This window comes from Myotis daubentonii, chromosome 20 (genome assembly GCF_963259705.1).
Source record: "Myotis daubentonii chromosome 20, mMyoDau2.1, whole genome shotgun sequence".
In the NCBI taxonomy this organism is placed as follows: Eukaryota; Metazoa; Chordata; class Mammalia; order Chiroptera; family Vespertilionidae; genus Myotis; species Myotis daubentonii.
Window position 1 is genome coordinate 12,357,089 of NC_081859.1, and position 24,077 is coordinate 12,381,165.

At 40.3% G+C, this 24,077-nt stretch overlaps 1 protein-coding gene across 10 annotated transcripts in view; it reads right to left on the bottom strand.

The window, feature by feature from the left end:
* Positions 1-24,077, bottom strand: part of CEP170 (centrosomal protein 170) — a 104,773-nt gene that overhangs the window by 47,305 nt on the left and 33,391 nt on the right. For all 10 annotated transcript variants that reach the window (XM_059677337.1, XM_059677333.1, XM_059677332.1 and 7 more), the window contains 5 exons: positions 20,490-20,571; positions 15,084-15,139; positions 14,833-14,995; positions 11,081-11,215; positions 1,969-2,445 (listed from right to left, as the gene is read on the bottom strand). In XM_059677337.1, the coding sequence (XP_059533320.1) occupies positions 1,969-2,445; positions 11,081-11,215; positions 14,833-14,995; positions 15,084-15,139; positions 20,490-20,571 (913 nt within the window). The remainder of the gene's footprint in view (positions 1-1,968; positions 2,446-11,080; positions 11,216-14,832; positions 14,996-15,083; positions 15,140-20,489; positions 20,572-24,077) is intronic.

Sequence of the window (24,077 nt, forward strand, 5' to 3'; positions counted from 1 at the left end):
CAACTAGAGGCCCAATGCACGAAATTTGTGCAAGGGGCTTGGCCCTCGCAGCTGCAGTGGCTTGCCTCAGCCCTTGTAGCCCCGGCTTCATCCAGAAGGTTGTCCGGAAGATTGTTTGGCTGTCTGGTCTAATTAGGATATTACGCTTTTATTATTATAGATGGCAGCTCTGGCTTTGGGGAAAATCAAATGCCATTTGTAAGAATATCTGGAGTAATAAAACGGGTCTATCTTGAACCAAACTGAGTTATATTCAGAGAGATTTTTTAGATGGCTTGTAGAATGGTATGGAGGCATATCCAATAGAAGGGTTCTGAGCAATGTCAACATACTAAGTATGTGTCTACTCAAAAATCAATTTCGAGGGGTCATAGTATTGATTGTATAATTTCTGGTAAGGTTTTCAAATATGTAATCATTAATGCATGGATATAGTGTGACTGTGGGCATTAATGCCTCTGTTTGGAATTAGGCTTGTTCAAGAGCAGAGAATGGCTTAAAATGATGGCCTAAAATAACAGAAAATAGTGATAATAACTAAAAAGCAGTTATAATAAATGAGTATTTTTAAAAACTGGTAGCTTTTAAACGGACCTTTTAGCTCACTTTTAATGTATTTATTAAGAGTGGCCTTAAAAAGACGATGTTACCTCTAAATTTTCAAGGCTTATGCTACCTTTTACATTATACAAGGATATTAATATTATTTATCCAATTCACAAAAATGGTTGGTTTACAAATCGGTAACTTTAATTTGTAAGCTTGAGCTATACATTCATATAGATCTCTACTGTGTATTTAATATTACACAGTAGAAGTAAAGGATAACAATCTCAAGTCAGGTAATTGCGTATGGTTGTAATTAAATATAGCAACAGGCCCAACAAAGATTTAGGTAACCTTCCCATCTCACTATCTTGAAATACCTTAGAAGCAAATCAGAAAAAGGTACTTCTTCATCACTTGCCCAGGTTCCCAGGGCATAAAGTACGAGTTAAGCCACAGTCTTGTCATTGATTGTCAGGTCATTCATTGTTTACTCTACTGAATACCTATCGCGTACTCAAGTCTCAGGTGAAGTGTTAGAAATACCAGGTAATAGTCTCTGACCTCAACAAGCATTTTTTTTTTTAAAGCTCATGAACTCCTTGTACAGTTATGGAATGTCGAGGTTAACGTGCAATCATTTCCCTCATAGATAGCTTGTTAAATAAAATATAGAGTAACACAAAACTGTATTTGGCAATTCTAAAGTAAATTTAATTAGCAAAAACAATGGAAAAATTAGTTAAAAACTTCTATGTGCAGGTATAAAGATCTTGCACTTTTTAGTCAAGAAGTATACTAGTAAAGCATATATAAAATGAATAAATAATTCAATTGTCATTTTCATAAAAGTCTATTGAAAAAATGTAATTCAGTCGATTCCCAGTAAGTTATTTCTAAACCAAAATTTTTTGTTTCATGAGTAACTACCGAGAACAGTTTGAAACCCTCTATCAACAATATGACTGTATTACCAAGGTAGAACTTTTGACCCATTATCAAATGGCTTAACATTTCTTTCAAAATTTAGATACTGATATTTTATTGGAAGGATTCCAACAGAGAAGAATATTATTGAACATATCTTTTCCTTAAGTTAAGAGAATGATGAGACTTGTCTTCTAAGGAATTCCCTTGCCGAACTGACTAAATTTTTAATTCCATAAGAAAAAAGAGACATACTTAATGTCATAAATCAAATTTACAAAACCAATCTGGTTTTGGCAAGAACACGAAGGCAGACTATTTGGAATGAGTTGGCCATGGGCAGTATGGCTTGCTTTTGAGCTTTAAAATCACATACAAAGCTCGGAGGGAGCAGTTTTCTACCGCATTATTCATCTAATAGCAGTTGGGGAACTGTGAAGATGGAATTCTCTTTATTGTAATATAGGAAGTTCTGAAACGATCAATTCACTTTACCTTTCAACCTTTTCAAGTAAACGGGCACATCACTCTTAATACTTTTGGAATCGTCTTCGGTTCTCTCCCAGACCATCTGAGGAGGGTTGTTCTGGGCTAGCCAGTCGGCGACTTTGTTTTCTGGGGCCATCATTCCAGTCTGGATCCCCGGCAGGTCTTGAGTTCCCAAAGACGACTTCCTGGACTTGTGGCGCTGCTCAGAGGTAAATTTTGTCACATGGTCTCTAATCGTTACCTTCCCTGGGGCACTGTCATCAAATTCAATGGTAAAGGAGGCATGCCCTGCACCTGTGGTGTGGGAGCTCGGTGTGTCTTTTGTTGGGATTTCATGGATTGTGCTTTCTGTGATTTGTGACGGCTGCTGGAACTCTTTTGTAGGGATTTCAAAATAACTCGGTTCCCTACATAAAGGAAAAAGTACTTCTTCATTTGCAGCTGCAGACTGTTCCTCCACTTGCTTGGCATCTAAGCTGCACCCTAATGAGAAAAATAAGAGAAAATTCAAAATATTGGGAGCTTCTAGCATTGAAGGAGTCAAGAGCAACACAAGTCAGATCACAGTCTGGATGAAAACCAGGACAAATGTAACAGAGAAGAAATCATTTTGGCTGTAAACATGGTATTCAGGTACCAACAGGAGATGCAAGGTGAGGAGCAGCCATGGCAAAGGATAGCAAAGCAGCTAAGAGATGGACCTTGAATGGCCAGGGCCATGTTCTAGAAATCATCCAGGTGCTAAAGAATTGAAATCAAATGGAGATGGAGATTCATGTTCAATGTATATGTTATATATCTCGAGTGACAGAAGAAAAGATGAATTTCCTTATCAAGTAAGGAGAATGAACTATCTGAAATATCTTGAACACAAGTAGAGCTCCTAGGAGAACAGGTGCTCAAGTGAGGAAACGCACATGAAGTCAGTATGTAAGCGATGCTCTACAAGCAATGACCCCACTTACCATTCTTCCTATTACATTCACAATCATTACTAACAGAACGACCAAAGTAATAAATAAAATAAAACGTGTGATCCTTGCAAGAAGATACATTTTATAAAGAATAAAAGAATATTAAAGACAAAGCATGTGGTTTGTCTGCAGCATTGCAATCCAAGCAGCAGGGTGAAAAAAATAAGATAAAAGCAGAAATTCAGTTGCCAGCCATTCATTGCAGAAGAAAATTCATGTACATTTCTATATAGCAGAATATGCACAAGTGTCAAAAATCCTTGGAGAAAAGCTGAATTATAAAATCAGATCAACAACAAGAGCTGGCAGAAGAAGCCAACAGCACTGGAACAGTACCATTCGTCGATTGCCCAGAAGCGAATATAAAGGCATAAAAATAAAAATAAACACGTTTATACATAAAGCATGTAAAAGCATAGAAGTGAAAATGATAATTGAAATGTTTTAAGTATTTGTTAACAGAAGTACAGATGCAATACATATATATGTACATTTTTTAAAGATTAAACTGCCCTGTTTTTCAGGAAGCAACTGACCATGGCTATTTATCAAGATGGTAAAGAGTGAGTTCAAATGAAAAATATTTCCCTAAAGCTCAGACAGCATTCTTATTGAAAATACATTGGGAGAAACCATTTGCAGATCATTTATTAGGAGGAAAGGCCATGCAGGGAGACCAAGTTGTTTTCAATCATTTTCTAATTAAGTGAAGTAGTTAGTCTTTTGAAACATCTTTTGGAATATTACATCTTGATGGGATTCTTCAGGTGCTGTAATTGACTTCTTGGCATATTCTGAATATGAAGCCATCATAACACTGTTTGTTTTTAGGGTACAGAAGATGGGGACGGCAACATTTCTGTAACTGAAAGTAGGGGGTAGTGTATAGAAGACATCAAGCTAATTTCAAAAAAAAGCAAACCCCCCCCAAAATCTATGCAGAAGATAAACAATATCCAACCAAAACAATCTAAATGTAAAAATGATCCTTTTCAAAGTCTACTTAGTTTTTTCACCACTGAAAATGAAAAAAAATTATATCAAGAACAACTTTACGTTATCAAAGCAAATATTTTACATGCTCTTTGAAAGGTTGTATAAGACTTAATAATTTAAAGTCACATTTAAAATTTTTCTTTATTAAAAGTTAATTTATCTTTTTCTTAATAATAAAATGTTCACTTGAATTTGAATATTTACTCTGAAGGCCTATCACTTGAAATTCCTGTGACAGTATAATGCATTAACCACTTGACATATATTAATAAACTCATTAATACATGTTATTTTTGATTTTTTTTCATACATTGATTGATTTATTATGTACAATGTACTGTACTTGATCAATTCCATATAGTACAACTGGTTTATAAACCATGCTACCAACAGAGATACCTAATCATTCCTTCATTCATTCCTTCATTCATTCATTCTGCTTTGCTCATCCTTCAAGTAATAGTAACACTAGGGACAAAGGGTGGTAGTTTTCTATAAAATGATGTGGCTGAATTACAATGTAAAAACCACAAAGAGCTGGTCCAGGGATATATGGCTTACATCCACTTGCCACTCAGCACTCAAAAGAAATATTTTCCTCTCTTGGGTAAGAAATGTTCCCTGTTATTACTAACATACTTTCAACATATGTTCACATTATAACAGTAGAGACCAACAAGTGCACATCACTGCTTTTAAGGTTATTGTTCCCTTAGTCCTACTGCAAAATCGCCTTTACTCCAAGGACTGGGAACCTGAGGCTGGTACAAGTTAACATCGACTCTACCCAGCAATCAGGAGTCTAACACCATCGAGTAGCACTTTAGAGCAGGGAAGGCAGCATGTTAAGATCCGATGGTTATAACCAGGCGGCCTGGTTTAGTAAAGAGCAGGGATAAGACTTCAAATCAGATTAAATCCTGTCTCTATCAGCCTTTAGTTCTCATTTTCCTCCCCGTAAAATGAGGAAATAGTAATATCTATCCATCAGACTGCTATGAACATTTAGTGAGATACTATTGAGTGAGATCTTGTAAGTTACTCAGAACAAAACTTGGCATAAGTAGGCACACAAATAAACGTTTCTCTCTTGTCCTGCTCCAAATCTCCAACATGGTTAAGAATGAGGAAAACAACCAACTAAAATAACAAATCTAACTCTAAGAAACCCAAGACAGACATGATGCCTCTTCTCTCATATCTGCGACCTTCACTAACAAGGAAGTCCCTTGAGAGCTAGTGAGGCTGAAGGTCAGACGGATTACTGAGAAGTAAGAGTCAAGTTGTAGAGAGAAGACTAAAACGATCAAGGGGAGGCATGGCTCAGAGACACACAAGCCCAAACCATTCCGTGTACAAGACGTATACACACCCCTGCCAAGTCTCCCAGGGACATCGCTGTAATGCATCACAGTTCAATGTTCTTTACTCAATATTCATCACTTAATATTCATAATGATTCCGAGTCATAAAGCAAACATTTTAATTACATTCCGCCTCCTCTGCTTGGAAAGGCAGCGATAGGGGGTAATTCATTTAAAATAGAAATACAGGAAATTATTCAACTTTGTAAAAACATTGTCAGTTGTAAAAGTTCAGTCATCTGGAAAATTCATTATGGGGAAGAATTCCTTTCTCAGAAGATAAGAAAAACAGATCAAGTGTGGGCCCACTATATTGGGGAAGTGTAGGCCTACTAGGAAAATTAGGGCTTTTCCAAATTAAAACAGAGATATAAGCAACTTTCCCCTCTTAGGAAACTAACAGAACATACTCTGGAATTATGAATTTAACATTCATTTCTCTTCCAAATCTATTCTGTTTACACTAAAATACACCAAACAACATACTAAATATACTAATATTTTATTTATACTGATACTGTTAATCTAAATTCTAGATATTTAAACATTTTTAATAACTATGTTAGAATTAATTCTGTTTACCTAAATCAGAGCAATTGGTGATAATATCCTTAACTTCCTTAAAATATTTTATGACTGAGTGACCTGCCAGGGAATCCTGTAATATACAGAATCCAGAAAAAGGAGTTCCCTTTATTCTTCTGTACTAAATTAAGTAAAATATTACACTAACTCAAGATGACACAGACTGTAATGTGAAGGCTCCTTCTGCTAGTATATTCAAGTACTTGGTATAACAAAGACTGGTAAACCACTTTTGCTTAAAAGGAGTCACATCCTGCAAGTTTTTAAATTTAGTTAGATGAGATTAAAAATCAATATGAGACAAAAATCTACTCCTCACAGCTGTGCACACCTTCTCGAAATGTATGCAATGCTTAAAGGCCTTTCATTGTAACCTAAAGAAATGTGTAAACTAAGTGGGCAGGTAGAAGAGCATACCTAGCCCTGGCTGGTATGGCTCAGTTGGTTGAGCACAGTCCCATGCACTGCAAGGTCCCAGGTTCAATTCCCAGTCAGGGCACATGCCCAGGTTTTGGACTCGATCCCCAGTAGGGGGTGTGCTAGAGGCAGCGGAATGATGTTTCTCTCTCTGTCTCCCTTTCTCTCTCTCTAAAATCCAGAGACGAGCATACCTGTAGCTAACGTGAGGACTGATTTTTCTCTAATAGGACTCAAAATATTCACATGATTTTGGGAGAACTTGATTGCTCTGATGTATAGATTTGCTCCTAGGGTGTTTAGGCTACTTGGTAAGTCTGCAGAGATTCTGGAAACATGGGGACCCTTAGAGAGGAATATCAAAAATAACCAGGTAGCCCTGGCTGGTTTGGCTCAGTGGATAGAGCATTGGCTTGCAGACTGAAGGGTCCTGGGTTCAATTCCAGTCAAGGGCACATGCCTGGGTTGTGGGCTTGATCCCTAGTAGGGGGTGTGCAGGAGGCAGCTGATCCATGATTCTCTCTCATCACTGATGTTGCTATCTCTCTCTCTCCCTTCCAGGAGTCGAGCTGCCTGGGTTAAAATCCCAACTAAACTATTTACTAGCTGGGTGACCTTGGTAAGGAAATTCCTCTCTGAAATCAATAAAAATATGTTAAAAAAATAATCAGGTAGTAGACAGATACTCTCTTCTCCTTTCTGGAATGTTCACCTGTCATGACTAAGTACTAAGATTTTACTTCTAAAATTTGGTAATCAAGAAGCAAATGTCTTTTTGTTTTACCAAAATAGTATGCTTAGAGAAGAAATAATTAAACTAATAAGCATTTGTGTTTCATGATTTGAAAGATTTTTTGTAAGAGAAACAACAATTTCAAAATGATATCATGAAATAACATTTAGTATATGTTTTCAAATTGATTCTACAATCTATGCTGGCATCATAAATTATTTCAGGTCAGTAAATATTTTGTTTTCCTCATCCTAGATTTAAAAAGGCTATAAATGATAAATCTGAAACAATATCTTTATTCGAATATAAGAAAACAAGTGAGGCTGGCCAGCATGGCTCAGTGGTTGAGCATCAACCTATGAACCAGGAGGTCAGGGTTCGATTCCTGGTCAAGGGCACATGCCCAAGTTGGGGGCTCAATCCCCAGTGTGGGGTGTGCAGGAGACAGCTGATCAATGATTCTCTCTCTTCATTGATGTTTCTCTCTCTCTCCCTTCCTCTCTAAAATCAATAAAAATATATTTAAAAAAAAGAAAGCAAATAAGACTCTCATAAGGCTCTTAATCAGCTGGATCTGACTACGTGCTTTAAGCTATTTATCACAAGATGTAAATCACTTAATTCCTTCCTCCTCAAAAACAATCCCAAGATTACGAGACAGCTTTTGTCATCGGGCAGAGATGACACTCCGATGAGAGGTCACACAAGCTGATAATCAGTTAAGAATTTGCAATTTATTTTATTATGTTGAGGTATGAGGGATCTATTTTCATGCCAATTTATTTTTGGAATGTTTTTCCAAATCTTTGTCCTCTATGAAGTATATCTTTTTGGAGTGTGTGTATATGTAATGGCTGCTGAAATGTTGACTGCTTATGGTTAAAAGGTGGACTTGGGCCCTAGCTGGTTTGGCTCAGTGGATAGAACGTCAGCCTGGGGACTGAAGGCACATGCAGGCTCAATCCCCAGTGTGGGGCGTGCAGGAGGCAGCCGATCAATGATTCTCTCTCATCATTGATGTTTCTATCTCTCTCTCCCTCTCTGAAATCAATAAAAATATATTTTAAGAAAAAGAAAAAAAATATCCTCTGGTGAGGATTAACAAATAAAATAAACCTTAAAATAAAAAAGGTGTACTCGGGAGTCGAGCTGCCTGGGTTAAAATCCTCACTTAACTATTTGCTAGCTGGGTGCTTGGAAAGGAAATTCACATCGCTGCCCCTCAATTTCCTGATCTATAAAATGGGGAAAATTACAGTAACAATCTTCAGGTATCACTGAGGATTAAATGATAAACATATGCAGGGTACTAACAAGAGTGTCTGGCTAAGTAAGAATCACTGAAGCCTTAGCTATTATTTATAAATCATGATTCTGTCTCCAGGACAGAAATTACACATACACTTCACTGTATTCTACAAGTTATAGATTTCAGATTTCAAAGTCATTTTGTGTGAGGGGGGAGGAATAGATTTTGAATGGCAAGATAAAATCACCCTCACAATTATTTTCCGAATTTGGCAATAGTTAAAATCTGCTGTGTTTTCTTTTAAATTAACCTCCATAATCAGAACGTTTACCCCTCTTCTCTCTACGAGGTGGCTCTGGTGCACCGTGGTAATACGTGATCCTTGAAATAAGGAACTTGGTTAAGATGAGAAGGCATACACACAAAACACTGAATGAAACAGTGTTATATATCAGCAACACATATATACGGATACACTTAGAATACTTTACCACCTGATGTATGTGTGTATATGTCTGTGGGGATAAAGCAGGCAGGAATTATAGTATAATTTCTGTGGGAAGCCGTTGGTAGACAATCTAAAAACAACTCTTTGTGGGACATAATCTCTTAAGGAAAGTGGGACATAATTAGAACTTGGACATAAATCTATTTGGCAGGCAAAAGACAGCCACTTTAGGTGTTTGTTTGTTTTTTTAATGAAAATAAAGAACTGAGATTTTTTATGCAAAATGAACTGCAGGAGGGTTGAAACTAGAAGTAGGAAGTTCAATTTATGACTTAGTGAAAAAAAAAAAGGCAACAGTGAGAAGGGAAGATATGAAGATTTCAAATGAAGCAGACATTCTTGACCGCCTTCCAATATCCATTTCCTGTACCTCCTCCTCAAAGAACTCCAACATTGCCGGGTATCTCCTCCTCCCTGACACAGCTCATGGGCCTTCGAGCAAAACTAACCCCACACAGCTTCAGGGTGAGCAAGATGGCTGAAGGATGGCCTCCTAGCCCTTGCCTGGGGTTGGTTCAGAAACAAGGGGGTGACCTACTCATGAACCTGTAAGAGGCCGATGAGATGAGAGATATGCTGAACATTTTGAGGAGAATTCCTCTTGCAACTGCTGGGGTCCTCTGGAAGCAATCTTTGCTACTTCCTGCTGGCTGTGATCCGATAGCACACACCCCGGATTGCTGCTGGCAGGCAGCCCACGTGTGCGAGAGGAACTGCCCAGTGTGCAGCCACTGTGGGTAGGAGGGCTGAGAAATGGACAGACACCAGCCAGAGGATGACACTGTTGAGATGCTGCGCTAACCAATCCTGAAGAGACTCAATTACTTTTTTAAAAAATATATTGTTATTATTGATCCCAGAGAGGAAGCGAGAGGGAGGGAGAGATGGAAACATCAATGATGAGAGAGAATCATTGATCGGCTGCCTCCTGCACGTCCCACACCGGGGCATGTGCCCTGACCAGGAATTGAACCATCACCTCCTGATTCATAGGTTGACATTCAACCACTAAGCCACGCCGGCTAGGTGAGACTCAGTTATTTAAGCCATTAAATATCTTTCCTGTTTATTAGTCTCAGGAAGCATGTCTGTTACTTGGATGTGAGGGTCTGCTCAACAACACACCGAGTCTCTGAGCTTGGGCATGAAGAAACCTGTGTTGGTCTCAGAGGCAAGGAAGCTGTGAGGCGAACTGATTTGCAAAGTTGCTAACTTCAACTGGGGGCAAAATCAAATCAAGTTGATAAAGCCAGCTTTCGGAGACATGTGTCCTGGAAAAATCAAAGCGTATTTAAAGGACCAGTGTCCTTATTCTTCAGCTACACAAAAATGTCCTATTTCTCTTGCAGACCTGGGGTCAGAGGTAGAAAACTGACAAGTGCTCTGATGGCATCTGCCCTTGACTCAGAGCTGCTTCCCGTACCGCTCCTGGTGCCCGCATTGAATTCCTGCAGGCCTGGATCCTTATCTGCCTCACCACTGACTCCAGGCCATAGGTGATGGACAACTCACACCACTATTTCCTGAAAATCTTGATTTTCCGGCTTATGGACACTTAGCTCATTACTACATCCCTCCAGCAATGGGAAGAATATATTTCCTGACTACTAACCTGGGAATTTGACCCCCAACTATGTCTTCATTCTGGCTGCTGAGCTAAGCTAATCTTGATGCTACCATTTCCCAACAAACTGGATAAACTGAGGCCTGAAAGGTTATAATTTCATGTCATATTTCTAAACATCAGAGAAATGGTTCATTTAAAAACCTATATATACAAAAGGCTAATATGCAAAGTGTCCCCTCGGGAGTTGGATCGCTCACTATGACGTGCACTGACAACCAGGGGGCGGTGTGAAATGAAGGAAGGCTCCGCCCGGCCGACAGCTGGCCAGGCCTAGGGATCTTACTTGTGCACAAATTTTGTGCACCGGGTCTCTAGCATGATTATATGCTCATGAACCTAATGAAAACACACCAAATTAGTTATATTTTAAAATAGTTAAACTGTCCAACTACATTATAAATGTTTTCCCAAGTTTTAACAATCTCATAAAAAAACTGCAAAAATATTTTTAAATGATTTACAAAGATAATGGAATTAATAACTTATGTGAGAATAATTCAGAATGAATTAAAATTACAATATTAAAGTCATTAAAACATTCATCACCTTTTTTTTTTAATCAAATTAAAGAGTAGTAGATATCTCTTTTTAGGATAGACAGGTTTGTTACCTGATAATAATATCCCCAAATATCCCCAAATCTCAGAATCTGAAGTTTTTTTTACCTGAGGTTCCAGTTTCATGATTTTTTTCTTCTGGTTTGCCATTTGACTTGAAAGCTCTTTTTTCATCCACCTCATCATCGCCCCACCATGAAGGCTGCCCATATAATGGAGTACCGCGGGGCATGGCAGAAGTATCTGGAAAGAGGTAGGAAAATCTGTCTAAAGCATATGAAACAGAAAAAAAAAAGTGCTTTGCAGACATTAGAACTGCCTGGTTGATTTGTGAAATGAAAAACAACATATAGTCTAGATGGCTGAAAAGTACTTAAGTTAAATAACAACTTAGTATTTGTGCAAGGCCTTATTCAATGTCGGACATGACTGAAGAAATTGTGTTTTGCACTCACTAGTATCTAAGTACTGCAAACTGCTGAGCCCAATAGCTTTCCACTCAACCACAATCAGTTATTTGATCAACAGAAATGACTCCTTAAGTCTAAATATAAAAGATTAAAGTCAATTTTGGTGTGACTAAATTTTTTTTTAAAGCCATAGGGCATTGCATATTAACTAAATTTAAACTTGCTGTTAATAGGACTGACAGATTTACATTTGAACAAATTTGGTGATGCCTCTCAATTTAAAAAATTGCTTTTGCATGGAAGGGATTATTTATCTGAAGCATTGTTTACAGTTTCTGGAACATGATAAATATGATAATTGTGATGATGCAGCATCAGTGGGGATTTCCTATGAATTCATTTCAGTTATAATTCACAAGAAAAAGCAAACACATGTGAATTAATAAAAATACTGTACAGTGAATTACATTTAATTCCCTTACATATTTAAACATATGAAACACACCCACATACAACTGCCATAGAATGTGGTTTATAATGCTTTGCAGCGAAAGCACTGCCTGCATTAAAGTCCACTGTGAAACTGTTATTATTATTATTATTACTAGAGGCCCAGTGCATGGATTTGTGCACTGGTGGGGTCCCTCGGCCTAGCCTGTGGGGATCGGGCTGAAACTGGCTCTCTAACATCCCCTAAGGCAGGGCTTCTCAACCTGAGGGTTGTGACCCCTTTGGCAGTTGAACGACCCTTTCACAAGGGTCGCCTAAGACCATCCTGCATATCAGATATTTACATTACAATTCGTAACAGTAGCAACATTACAGTTATGAAGTAGCAATGAAAATAATTTTATGGTTGGGTCACAACATGAGGAACTGTATTTAAAGGGCCAGAGGGTTGAGAACCACTGCCCCAAGGGGTTCTGGAATGTGAGAGAGCACAGACCAGGCCGAGGGACCCCACCGGTGCACAATCAGGGCCAGGGAAGGACTGCAGGAGGGCTCCAGGGAGTGTCTAGCGCCAGGGGTGGGCAAACTTTTTGACTCGAGGGCCACAATGGGTTCTTAAACTGGACTGGAGGGCCGGAACAAAAGCATGGATGGAGTGTTTGTGTGAACTAATATAAATTCAAAGTAAACATCATTACATAAAAGGGTACGGTCTTTTTTTTTTTTAGTTTTATTCATTTCAAATGGGCCGGATCCGGCCCGCGGGCCGTAGTTTGCCCACGGCTGTCTAGCCCATGTGGCCCAGTCCCGATGGGCTGGACCCCAGCAGCAAGCTAACCTACTGGTCGGAGCCTCTGCCCCCTGGTGGTCAGTGTGTGTTATAGTGATTGGTTGATGGGTCGGAGGAACAATTAGCATGGTAGCCTTTCATATATATACTAGGGGCCCGGTGCACGAAATTCGTGCACTGGGTGTGTCGGGGGGGAGTGTCCCTCAGCCCAGCCTGCCCCCTCTCACATACTGGGAGCCCTCAGGCGTTGACCCCCATCACCCTCCAATCGCAGGATCGGCCCCTTGCCCAGGCCTGACGCCTCTGACAGAGGTGTCAGGCCTGGGCAGGGGACCCTCATTTGCCCCCATCACTGGTTCTGCCCCCTGCCCAAGCCTGACGCCTCTGGCCCAGGCATCAGGCCTGGGCAGGGGACCCCCAGACCCCTCCGATTGCTGTCTCCGCCCCTGCCCAGGCCTAACGCCTCTGGCTGAGGCGTCTGGCTCGGGCAGCAGGGACCCACAGCTGCAGCGGCCCCGTGATCGTGGGCTCCACTTTAGGCCCAGGCAAGGGACCCCTAGCTCCTGGGACTGCCAGCTTCGACCAAGCCCAGCTCCCATCGCTGGCTCCACCCCTACTTCCTGCTATCACTGGCCAGGGCGGAAAAGGCTCCTGATTCTCTGATCATGGCTGGGGGGCAGGGCAAAGGCGGCCCCAGGGCCGCCTTTGCCCTGCCCCCCAGCTCTTAGCTCCCCCCTGGGTTTCCGATCACTGTCAGTGGCAGGGGGCTTCTTCCTGCTTTCCCTTTTGCCTCCCTGCATTGTGCCTACATATGCAAATTAACCGCCATCTTGTTGGCAGTTAACTGCCAATCATAGTTGGCAGTTAATTTGCATATAGCCCTGATTAGCCAATGAAAAGGGTATCGTCGTACGCCAATTACCATTTTTCTCTTTTATTAGTGTTGACTAGTGGCCCGGTGCATGAAATTTATGCACATTAAAAGAGGAATAGAGGAAATATTTTAATATTGCTATTTGCCCTTTCTCTATAATAGAAGTGTCAGAGATGAAAGAAAATTAGTAAAATGTATATGAAAATCTTCCTCCTGTCAGAGTCTGAGGTGCACCATGGGTCCCAGAGTCAAGTCCCCGCCCACCCACGTGTGCCTCAAAATCGTGCGAGACCCAGACCCAGACATCCCCCTTCATTGGGCTAGATCCAGACCCGGCCGGTTCCACCCTTGTCAAGCCCCACTGGGTCGAGGGCACAACCTGAGGTCCCCCGGCCCGGCACTGGGGCGGGGAGTGCACCTTGAGGTCCCTGTCAAGCCTGCTGGGCTCGGAGACACAGCATCAGGTCCCCCGGCCTGGCGCCGGGGTTGGGGGCACGGCATCAGGTCCTCTGGCCCGGTGCCAGTGTAGGGAACGTGGCCTGAGGTCCCCCGGCCCAGCACTGGGGCATGGCCTGAGGTCCCCCATCAAGTCCCGCTGAGCGAGGGGCGTGGCCTGAGGTCCCCGGTCCTGGCGCCGGGCGGGGGCATGGCCTGAGGTGCCCTGGCCTGGTACCAGGATGGGGGGCATGGCCTGAGGTCCCCTGGCCTGGCACCAGGATGGGGGGCATGGCCTGAGGTCCCCCGTCAAGCTCTGCTGGGTGGGAGGCGCAGCCTGAGGTCCCCTGTCAAGCTCCCCGCGGGGGGGGGGGGAGGGAGGGGCGCAGCCTCAGGTCCCTGATTGTTCCTTAAGGCTCGTTATGGGAACTTGGCCTCAGCTGTGGGTGTAGCCATCTTTGTGGTGGAGGGACAGTTAATTTGTATGTTTCTCTCTTATTATATAGGATTAGAGGCCTGGTGCATGAAATTTGTGCGGGGGGCGGAGTGTCCCTCAGCCCGGTCTGTAATGATGCCAGCATCCCACACCCCGGCCGGCCTCTGGTCGGAGGCCCGCCCTCCCTCCCTCCTTCCCTCCCTCCTTCCCTCCCTCCCTCCCTCCGCTCGGCCACTGCTCCCCCCAGCGGGGCTGACAGGACCAAACACTCCAGCGGTGGGGCTGAGGGGACTGGGCGCCGCCATCTTTGTGACAGAGTGATGGTTAATTTGCATATTACCCTTTTATTAGATAGGATATATATAGAGAGATTATTACTATCTGGACATGGACAAGATTTTGAGAACAAAGCCTGCCACTTTGCAATGAAGTATCAACATGGCGTCTTCAGCGAGGGGAGCATACCCAGGGCCTTCTCCTCGGCCTTCAGGGCCTCGGTGGCTTTGTGCTGAGCTTCTGGTGGAGGATCTGCCACCTTCGAATCCACGCTTTTGGCACAAGCAGATTTGGATGATTCTGGTTCTGAAGATTTTTGGGACAATTGGAGCTGAATGGTAAACTTCTCGTGCTAGAAAACATTGCAGTGAAACATCCATGAGTGAAACCAAACCTAGTAAACAGTAGGTTTATGAAAGAAATAAGAAAAAGCCTTTTACCTTTAGAGCTTCTTCAGGGACCCTCATCTCTCCTCGTACTACAGTGAAAAGATTTGTATGTGAACAGGGCTAAGGAAGAATACAACTTTGAAATTGTCCTATTTGAAACAGGGAAGTCTAGCAAAATTAGTGTATCCCCCTAAGACTTAAATGTTAAACTATACTCACAAATATAAAATCTTTCAATTTTAAATACCAAAGAAAATCTTGATATCTAGCAAGTAATTTCACACTTCGGCAATAATGGCCTCCAAGCAATCACTGGGTAATGAATCTGAGCACAAAGACATTTTCAGTTCTAACAATGGGACTGAAAAGAAGAGCACCTGGATCAAATCATATTGACAGCTAATCACAAACATGTAAAAGGAAGTAACTCATCAGTGATTACCCCAGTAAATCCTGAAGGAATTCCATGACTCAGACTCTCGGCACTGATAAAAATACAGTTCATTTGAGAATGTAAAACAAGTGCTATAATTAGGGTCCTTACAGCAACCACAGCCATCTCTGAGCCCCACAAATTGCCATAGGGTCAGGTTACATGATCACACAACGGATTCTATACAGATCAGAACCAAGTGCTGTATGTAATGAATGCTTTCATTATTATGCCCCAAAGAACAATGCCTCTGTATATTAAAAAGAGCTCCCACTACACAGTGGAGGTCACATTTCCCACCATTACTTAATCCTGTAATGAAAGGACTTTTATACCATGTGCGATACCAATTCACAGCACCCATGACTTCAAGGGTAGAAAGCTATAATCACCATGACTACTTGGGGGAAAATAAAGGCTTCCCATGCATTAGGAGCAGTACACTTGTAAGGGTATTTAACCTGTATTTCTACTCATTCAAATAATAAAAACTCAGAATTTTTTAGCGTTGTAAAGAGCTTTGGGGATCTACTCTTCATTTCCATTACCTGGCTTCCTATTCCATAGTGAAGGAACTTGAGATTAGAAGGGCAGACCCCAACGACAATACTCTACTCACCTGATCCCAGCCTGGGGCTTCTCTCTCACTTTACCCTGCTCCCTGTAGCTGTGAAATATTAAGATTTTCCCTTTTTTGTTATGAACACATGCTGGTACATATTTTGCTGGTATAGATGCAAGTGTGTATTTCATAACTAAGTACATTTAATGAAAAATAAAAGTCAAGTAGTTTTGCTTTACTCCCAAGAAACTCATTAACAGCTGGAGAAGATTCAGAGCATTCTTACATTTACAATGGAAAACAGAGCATCTTTTACAAGTTGAAAGCTACTTCTATTTTTTATTTTTATAGATTTGAGAGAGAGAAAAAGGGAGAGGGAGAGGGAAACACTGATGCGAGGGTGAAACATCGACTGGTTGCCTCCTGTACGTACCCCAATTGGGGATTGATCCCACAACCTGGGTATGTGCCCTGACAAGGAATTGAACAGGCAACCTTGTGGTGCACCTGATGACGCTCAACCAACTGAGCCACACAGGCCAGGGTCATGTCTATTTTTTTCAATGGGCAACACCAATGATTTTAGCCAGCTGTGAGGGTTTTCTGGTGCTTCCAGGTAGCTTCTGGGGGGGGGGGCGGGGGGGGGGTGAAGGCTATTCCCTGAGGCTAGCCTGGAGTATCACCTTTAGACTGAAACGCTTTCTAAGATCAGGGAAAACTTGAGACAGGTTTTGGACTTCACCTACCAAAAAGATTCCTGCGTGTTGGCCTACCAAAGAACTCAGGAATCCTCTTGTTTAGTTCCTGAGTTTCCTGAGGACTCTGGTATGACTATGACATTCTGAGGCTGCCCTCGCCCCAGATTTTATCTCCAAAGCTACCATCTTTCTTGTGGTAGAGACCTAAGTGACTGTTCTTGCTGCTTAAGAAAAATGACAAACTAAGGTACAATTACTTATGATGTCAGTAAGTTACAAAATAAACAATAGCGTATAGAGCAGTGATGGCGAACCTTTTGAGCTCGGCGTGTCACCATTTTGAAAAACCCTAACTTAACTCTGGTGCCGTGTCACATATAGAAATTTTTTGATATTTGCAACCATAGTAAAACAAAGACTTATATTTTTGATATTTCTTTTGTATATTTAAATGCCATTTAACAAAGAAAAATCAATCAAAAAAATGAGTTTGCGTGTCACCTCTGACACGCGTGTGATAGGTTCGCCATCACTGGTATGGAGTCATATATCAATTATATAAAAATAAATTTACAAAAATTTTAATTGTTTCTTAAAAATCCTAATATTGATAGGTTAATTCCTCATTTCCTTACATGTGATTGTAATTCTAATCATTCCTATGTTCAATTTATTCAGGGAATGTTTATCTAAAAGTGGCATTATGGGAACTCATCTACATCTACTAGTAATGTGACCTCTGACACCATCCTTTAACTTAATGATAATTAAGACCAGAATGGGAGCAAAATTTTCAATCATTTCAGTTGCTCCTAGGGCCTGGCCTTAAAACACCAGGGGCAGATTAAATTGTGAGCACATCTTTCAAAAAGTATTTTAAAAATTAAATCAGTAAGTTGTTTCACTGGGGAAATACCAATCACAGAAGAAATGGGGGAAGTTTTAAAAAATTTCCCAAATATTACATAATGAGATTTTGTTACTTGAGACAAGATTTCCAGTGTTTCAGAAAGTGTTGTATTCACAAACAACTGAGATGGGTATTAATATTCTCTTAAAAACTGTGCTATATTACTAAAATATGTCACTTGCATGGTGTTGAAGACACTGATAAATGAGAATGTTTGAATACAGTTATTTTAAACAATGAAAGAATGGGAATAACGTACTTTTTTCTAAATTTATATATTTGTATGATTTAAAAATATACATATAAGGCTATTCTTAAAAATTCTCCTTAAAGTTAGCCAAAACCTTTTTCTTTTGAATCTTCTTATTGGGAAAATTCCCTATTTGATATGTGATCATGAAATATACAATTATGCTACATTAGGGTCCGCAGTGTACTAGATCCTAAGAGATACTCAAAGGATTTTAGTTATGGCAGCCTAGCCAGTGTTGCTCAGTGGTTGAGCATCAATCCACGAACCAAGAGGTCACTGGTTCAATTCCTGGTCAGGGCACATGTCTGGGTTGCGGGCTTGATCTCCAGTAGGGGGACGTGCAGGAAGCAACCAATCAATGTCTCTATCTATCCTGCCTTTCTCTCTCTCTAAAATCACTAAAAACATATTTAAAAAATAAACAAACAGAAAAACAGATAAAAAAGTTATGTCAGAAAACCATTCAAGAAAAAAATTTTAATCTATTAATTTTGTCTATATCTTTGGAAAAATATGTATTTTACCTTAGCAGATGAATACCTTGTTCAACTTGCAGAAGACCCTGCTCCATAGGAACAGTGTTTAAACAACCGATCTTAACTCTTCTTCTAGGCTTCATTCTTTTATCAAATAGCTCATCTGAATTCCTTAAATTTAGTTCTTTGGAGCTTTGAAAATACCCTTGATTTTTAAAATTTGAAAAGTGGCCCCAACTGGTTTAGCTCAGTGGATAGAGCATCAGCCTGCAGACTGAAGGGTCCCGGGTTCAATTCCAGTCCAGGGTACATGCCCGGGTTGCTGGCTTGATCCCAAGGGGGGTTGCGAGCAAGAGGCAGCCGATCAATGACTCTTTCTCATCATTGACGGCTCTCTCTCCCTCTCCCTCTCTGAAATCAATAAAGAATATATATATTTTAAAAAGTTAAAATAAATTAAAATTTGAAGTGTGTTCTTCCTTTTTTTTATTGATATTAACCACATTAATCAGGAAAAATCTTCATGTCTCTGAAAAAAGAGTGAATTTGTAATTACGTTTATCCCTTCTAGATTATTTTAGCAGTCACCATCTAGACTGCCAAGCAAACTGTTCCAAGTACAGACAAGTCATGGTCACCACCCATATTTCCTATTTTCTCATGTTTTGAAATAGGTGGTGCCAAATGGTTCAGGAGGTACTTAAATACAATGTCCACTGGCATTTATTTTTTGATGAAGCTTATCACGCTGGTGGAAAATGACCCGTGAATAAAGGTTTTAATGCCAATTCTTAATCATTTTATGGGATACATATTTTCAAAAGGATTTAAAATATACAACTCAAAAGTGTTAATGTTGAATGGTTTCACTTTTCACATATTCCTTAGGCTCTACAAGTATAAAGGTTATGTGATGTGCTACAAAACTAGATTTTCATCAGGTTTAAGTTAAATATAAAATAATAGTTATGCTCTAAGAACGATTTTAAAGTGTTAATGCATTTACTTTATCTAAGTATCAATTCTACTTATCTGAGACTACATTTTCTCTGCAAGTGATAAGAATCCATCCAAGTAGCTAATATGTTGAATATATTCCTCAATATCAAATTCCAGGTAAAGGAAGTAATTGAAAAAAATCAACACTCAAGAATAATATTCAGCACAATGTGGAATATCAGTTAGCCCTTTTTACAAAGCTTACTGCTTTGAATAGATGGACATGTTTTTCTTTTTCTTCAACCAATCATATCCTTTTTCTTTACTGGTGATTCTTTGCCCTAGCGTAGGCAGTAGGAGAATCATGTCCCTGTTCAGTTCTTAGAATCCTATTTTTAAACAAAAGATTTTAAAATATACACTAAGTGGCCCAGCCAGTGTGGCTCAGTGGATGAGTGTTGACCTATGAACCAGGAGGTCCCGGTTCAATTCCGGTTAGGGCACATGCCCGGGTTATGGGCTCGATCGCCAATAGGAGGCGTGCAGGAGGCAGCTGATCAATGATTCTCTGTCATCATTGATGTTTCTATCTCTCTTCCCTTTCTCTCTGAAGTCAATACAAATACTTAAAAAATAAAAAATAAGTAAAATAAAATACACATTAAGTGCATACTGTACTTAATCAGGGAGTGTGGGTCTTAGGAGACACAGTATATTAACAATTTTGAATTAACTAGGCAAAGAGAAGAAATAAATAAAATGCAGTAAAAGTAGGAATGGAAGACAGGGCAGGGTTAAATTTGTATATTCCTCCCGGAGGCTGATCTGTGCCATTATCATCCAACAAAAAAAAAAGGTCTCCAGGCTGGGCTAATATTAAACATCCCCTTGTCCTCTCCCCAGTTACATTCTTTGATATTCAAACTACATATGTAATAGCACTGCAGGGAGACCAATGTTAAAAATAGAGGGGTCCATCAAATTTTCCAGAATTATTTTTAGGAGCAGGCATAGCAACAACAACAAAATATATATATATTATTTTTAAACAGGTATTTCAGTATGGGAAGGCACAGAGACTTCTAGCATGCCTGTACTGAGAATTTTTATGTCTCAAGAAATGTTAATGTACACCAGAGTAGAGATTTTTGAATGAATTTAATAAATGCACAAAATCAGATAAGGATATCATATCCAAATCTCAGCTTATCTTCAAGTTTCAAGGTGATATAAGTCTGTTCTGGAATCCTTACATCATTCACAAATGTCTACAAGGAAAAAAACGAGATGTTAGGATACATATTGAAGCATTAATTACTGCATTTCAGAAAAGCAAATACTCAAAACTCATACATAACACATGGTGGCTAATACAGTTTGTGTATCATAAAATGTGTCCTGCATCTCATACGCTGGTAAAATATTCCATACTAAGCCCTTTATCTCATGACTAGCAACACAGAGAGAAGCAGGTCACAGCCTACGCCCACCAGGCTGCCAAGACAAATCTAACACCTAAAACAGCCAAGAAAAGCTCCTAACCTGAAGCCGGTAAGTTATAAAGGGTCCTTAACTCTCCACGTCATCAGAATGTACTGGACTCGGTTAGTTTTTTTTTGGACAATTCTAATTATTTCCAAGGATTGCTATTTCAGTACTTTTATTCTTAGACTTTTTTGAAAGAACAAGAAGAAAATTTACTTTTTAAGAAAACGAAATAAAACTCATTCTGTTTTATAGTTGCGATGAGTCCTTTGGACCCTTTATGAATCTAATATACATATGAGATCTTAGCGATATATTTTTCCTGTATCATAAAACATTCTACTATTTTACTAGCCTGTAATTATTTCACCATTACGCATCAATTTTTCTAACTATGCAGAAAGTGACCAAAACAAGAAAATAGAATAATGGAATTACCTAACATAAACACTATCCAACAGAAATAGATTGCAAGCCACGGATGTACTGTTAAATTTCCTAGTAGGCACATTAATGAGGTAAAAAGAAAGAAGTAAAATTAACTTTAATAAATACTTTTTTTTCTGTTCTTTTTAAAAATTTATCTTTATTGTTGAAAGTATTACAGATGCCCCCTTTTTTCCCATTGATCCCTTCCACCCCACACCCACTCCTCCCGGGCCTTTTAATTTGACCCATATGTCCAAAAAAGTACCATTCCAACAAATGAATATAAAAATTCATAAGATATTTTACATTCTTGTTTGTGTACTTCAGACTATTCACATTTTCAGTTCTCCTCAGCCACATATGGCGAGTGGTGTGGCAGTGAAAGGGATAGCAGGATGATGCAATCATGAAATAAGACATGATTTATTGCACCAACCCTCACTTTTCTTACTGAGTTGCACAAAATATTGCAACATCTTTCAAAAAAAAATATAAAAGACATCTGGACAGAATCTTTGTCCTTTTTTTGTTTGTTTGTTTTGTTTAGCTATCAACTGAGAATTCAGAATTTTTCATTTAATGTCCATAAAGGAGAAAGCAGGAAACTATTTCACAATTATAAGACACATTCAAAGAGAGAGACAGCAGTACTTCAGACTGTAACAACAATGATAAAACTGATAATAATGTAAGCAAACTAGCAGACCACGAGTCTTCAGATGAGGAGAATCCCAGATGAGTTTTCTCTAACGTAAGACTCTCTCTCACACAAGAAGAGACAAGAGTGTTTCAAGGACAAAAAATACACAGAGTATTTTTCATCCAGTTAGCCATTCTATAACAGTCATGCAATATTTTTCAACAAAAACCCAACCTAAACTAGTACATATTTTTTTCAAAAGTTTTTGACTGGATTCTCTCCTTTTCTGATGCTTTTGTTCCAAAGCTTATTCGATTTATTTTTAAGTGGACAAATACTCAAGGAAGGTCTCTATATAAAGGTTATATCACAAGCATCAAAGAGAAGAAAAAAATCCAGTCAAAATACATGTTGCAATCTTTCCTTACCCTTTGCCACAGAACGGAGGGACCTGGAGAGCATTATGCTAAGCGAAACAAGCCAGTCAAGAGAAAGGTAAGTATCACTTGATCTCACTCATATGTGGAATCTAATGAACAAAATAAACTAATGAACAAGACAGAACTGCAGGGGTGGGCAAACTTTTTGACTCAAGGGCCACAATGGGTTCTTAAACTGGACCGGAGGGCTGGAACAAAAGCATGGATGGAGTGTTTGTGTGAACTAATATAAATTCAAAGTAAACATCAACACTAATAAAAGAGAAAAATGGTAATTGGTGTACGAGCTACCCTTTTCATTGGCTAATCAGGGCTATATGCAAATTAACTGCCAACTAAGATTGGCAGTTAACTGACAACAAGATGGCGGTTAATTTGCATATGTAGGCACAATGCAGGGAGGCGAAAGGGAAAGCAGGAAGAAGCCCCCTGCCACTGACAGTGATCGGAAACCCAAGGGGGAGCTAAGAGCTGGGGGGCAGGGCAAAGGCTGCCCTGGGGCCGCCTTTGCCCTGCCCCCCAGCCATGATCGGAGAATCAGGCGCCTTTGCCGCCCTGGCCAGTGATAGCAGGAAGTAGGGGTGGAGCCAGCGATGGGAGCTGGGCACGGTCGAAGCTGGCAGTCCCAGGAGCTAGGGGTCCCTTGCCTGGGCCTAAAGCGAAGCCCACGATTGTGGGGCCGCTGCAGCTGCGGGTCCCCGTTGCCCGGGCCGGACGCCTCAGCCAGAGGCGTCAGGCCTGGGCAAGGGGCTGATCCTGCGATTGGAGGGTGATGGGGGTCAACGCCTGAGGGCTCCCAGTATGTGAGAGGGGGCAGGCTGGGCTGAGGGACACTCCCCCCCACACACACCCAGTGCACGAATTTCGTGCACCGGGCCCCTAGTCATTACATAAAAGGGTACGGTCTTTTTTTTTTTTTAAGTTTTATTCATTTCAAACGGGCCGGATGCCGTAGTTTGCCCACGGCTGATCTAGAGACATAGAAGCATGGAAAGGGACTGATGAATCTCAGAGGGAAGGCAGGGGTGGGGAGAGAAAAACCTGGGAACTTACTTCCTATATGCATAGCCCATGGACACAGACAATAGGGTGGTGAAGGCCGGGGAGGGGCAGGTGTGGGGTGGAGGGGGTCAATGGGGGGAAAAAGGGGACACCTGTAATACTTTCAACAATAAAGACAAATTAAAAAAAAGAAGCTGCGCTCTTTATTTCAAACACTGATAATTTGGAGGAAGTGAAATGCTGCTACAACTCGCGAGCACACCTAAGTGTGGCTGGTTTATGAGGAATCCTAAATCGTATGCTCCCAACATGCTTCACAGAAAGAAAATTAATGCAAAGAAAAATCAAAGGCATCAGGCATTTAACACTCTAATTTCAGGTTCATTCCCAAAATGAATATTTTAGAGTGTTTTAAAACTTTTATCTTGAATATTCTAAATATAAGTCAAAATATTCTATATATAACTGCAAAAAAAGGTGAGAAAAATGATAGGAAAAGAGAAGAATAAAAGAAAAGGTTAATTCACGGGTGTGTAGTAAACAGGAGATAAACAATCAATGCACTGTGTAAGTGGAATGCCACAGTTTTAGGCCAATTTTATTTTTAAAATGTCTAAACCTAAAACACCATATTTACTCAAAATGCCTAAGATGACCTATAAGATCCGTTTTTAAAAATATTTTTATTGATTTCAGAGAGGAAGGGAGAGGAAGAGAAAAACAGAAACATCAATGATGACAGAGAATCATCGATCAGCTGCCTCCTGCATGCCCCACA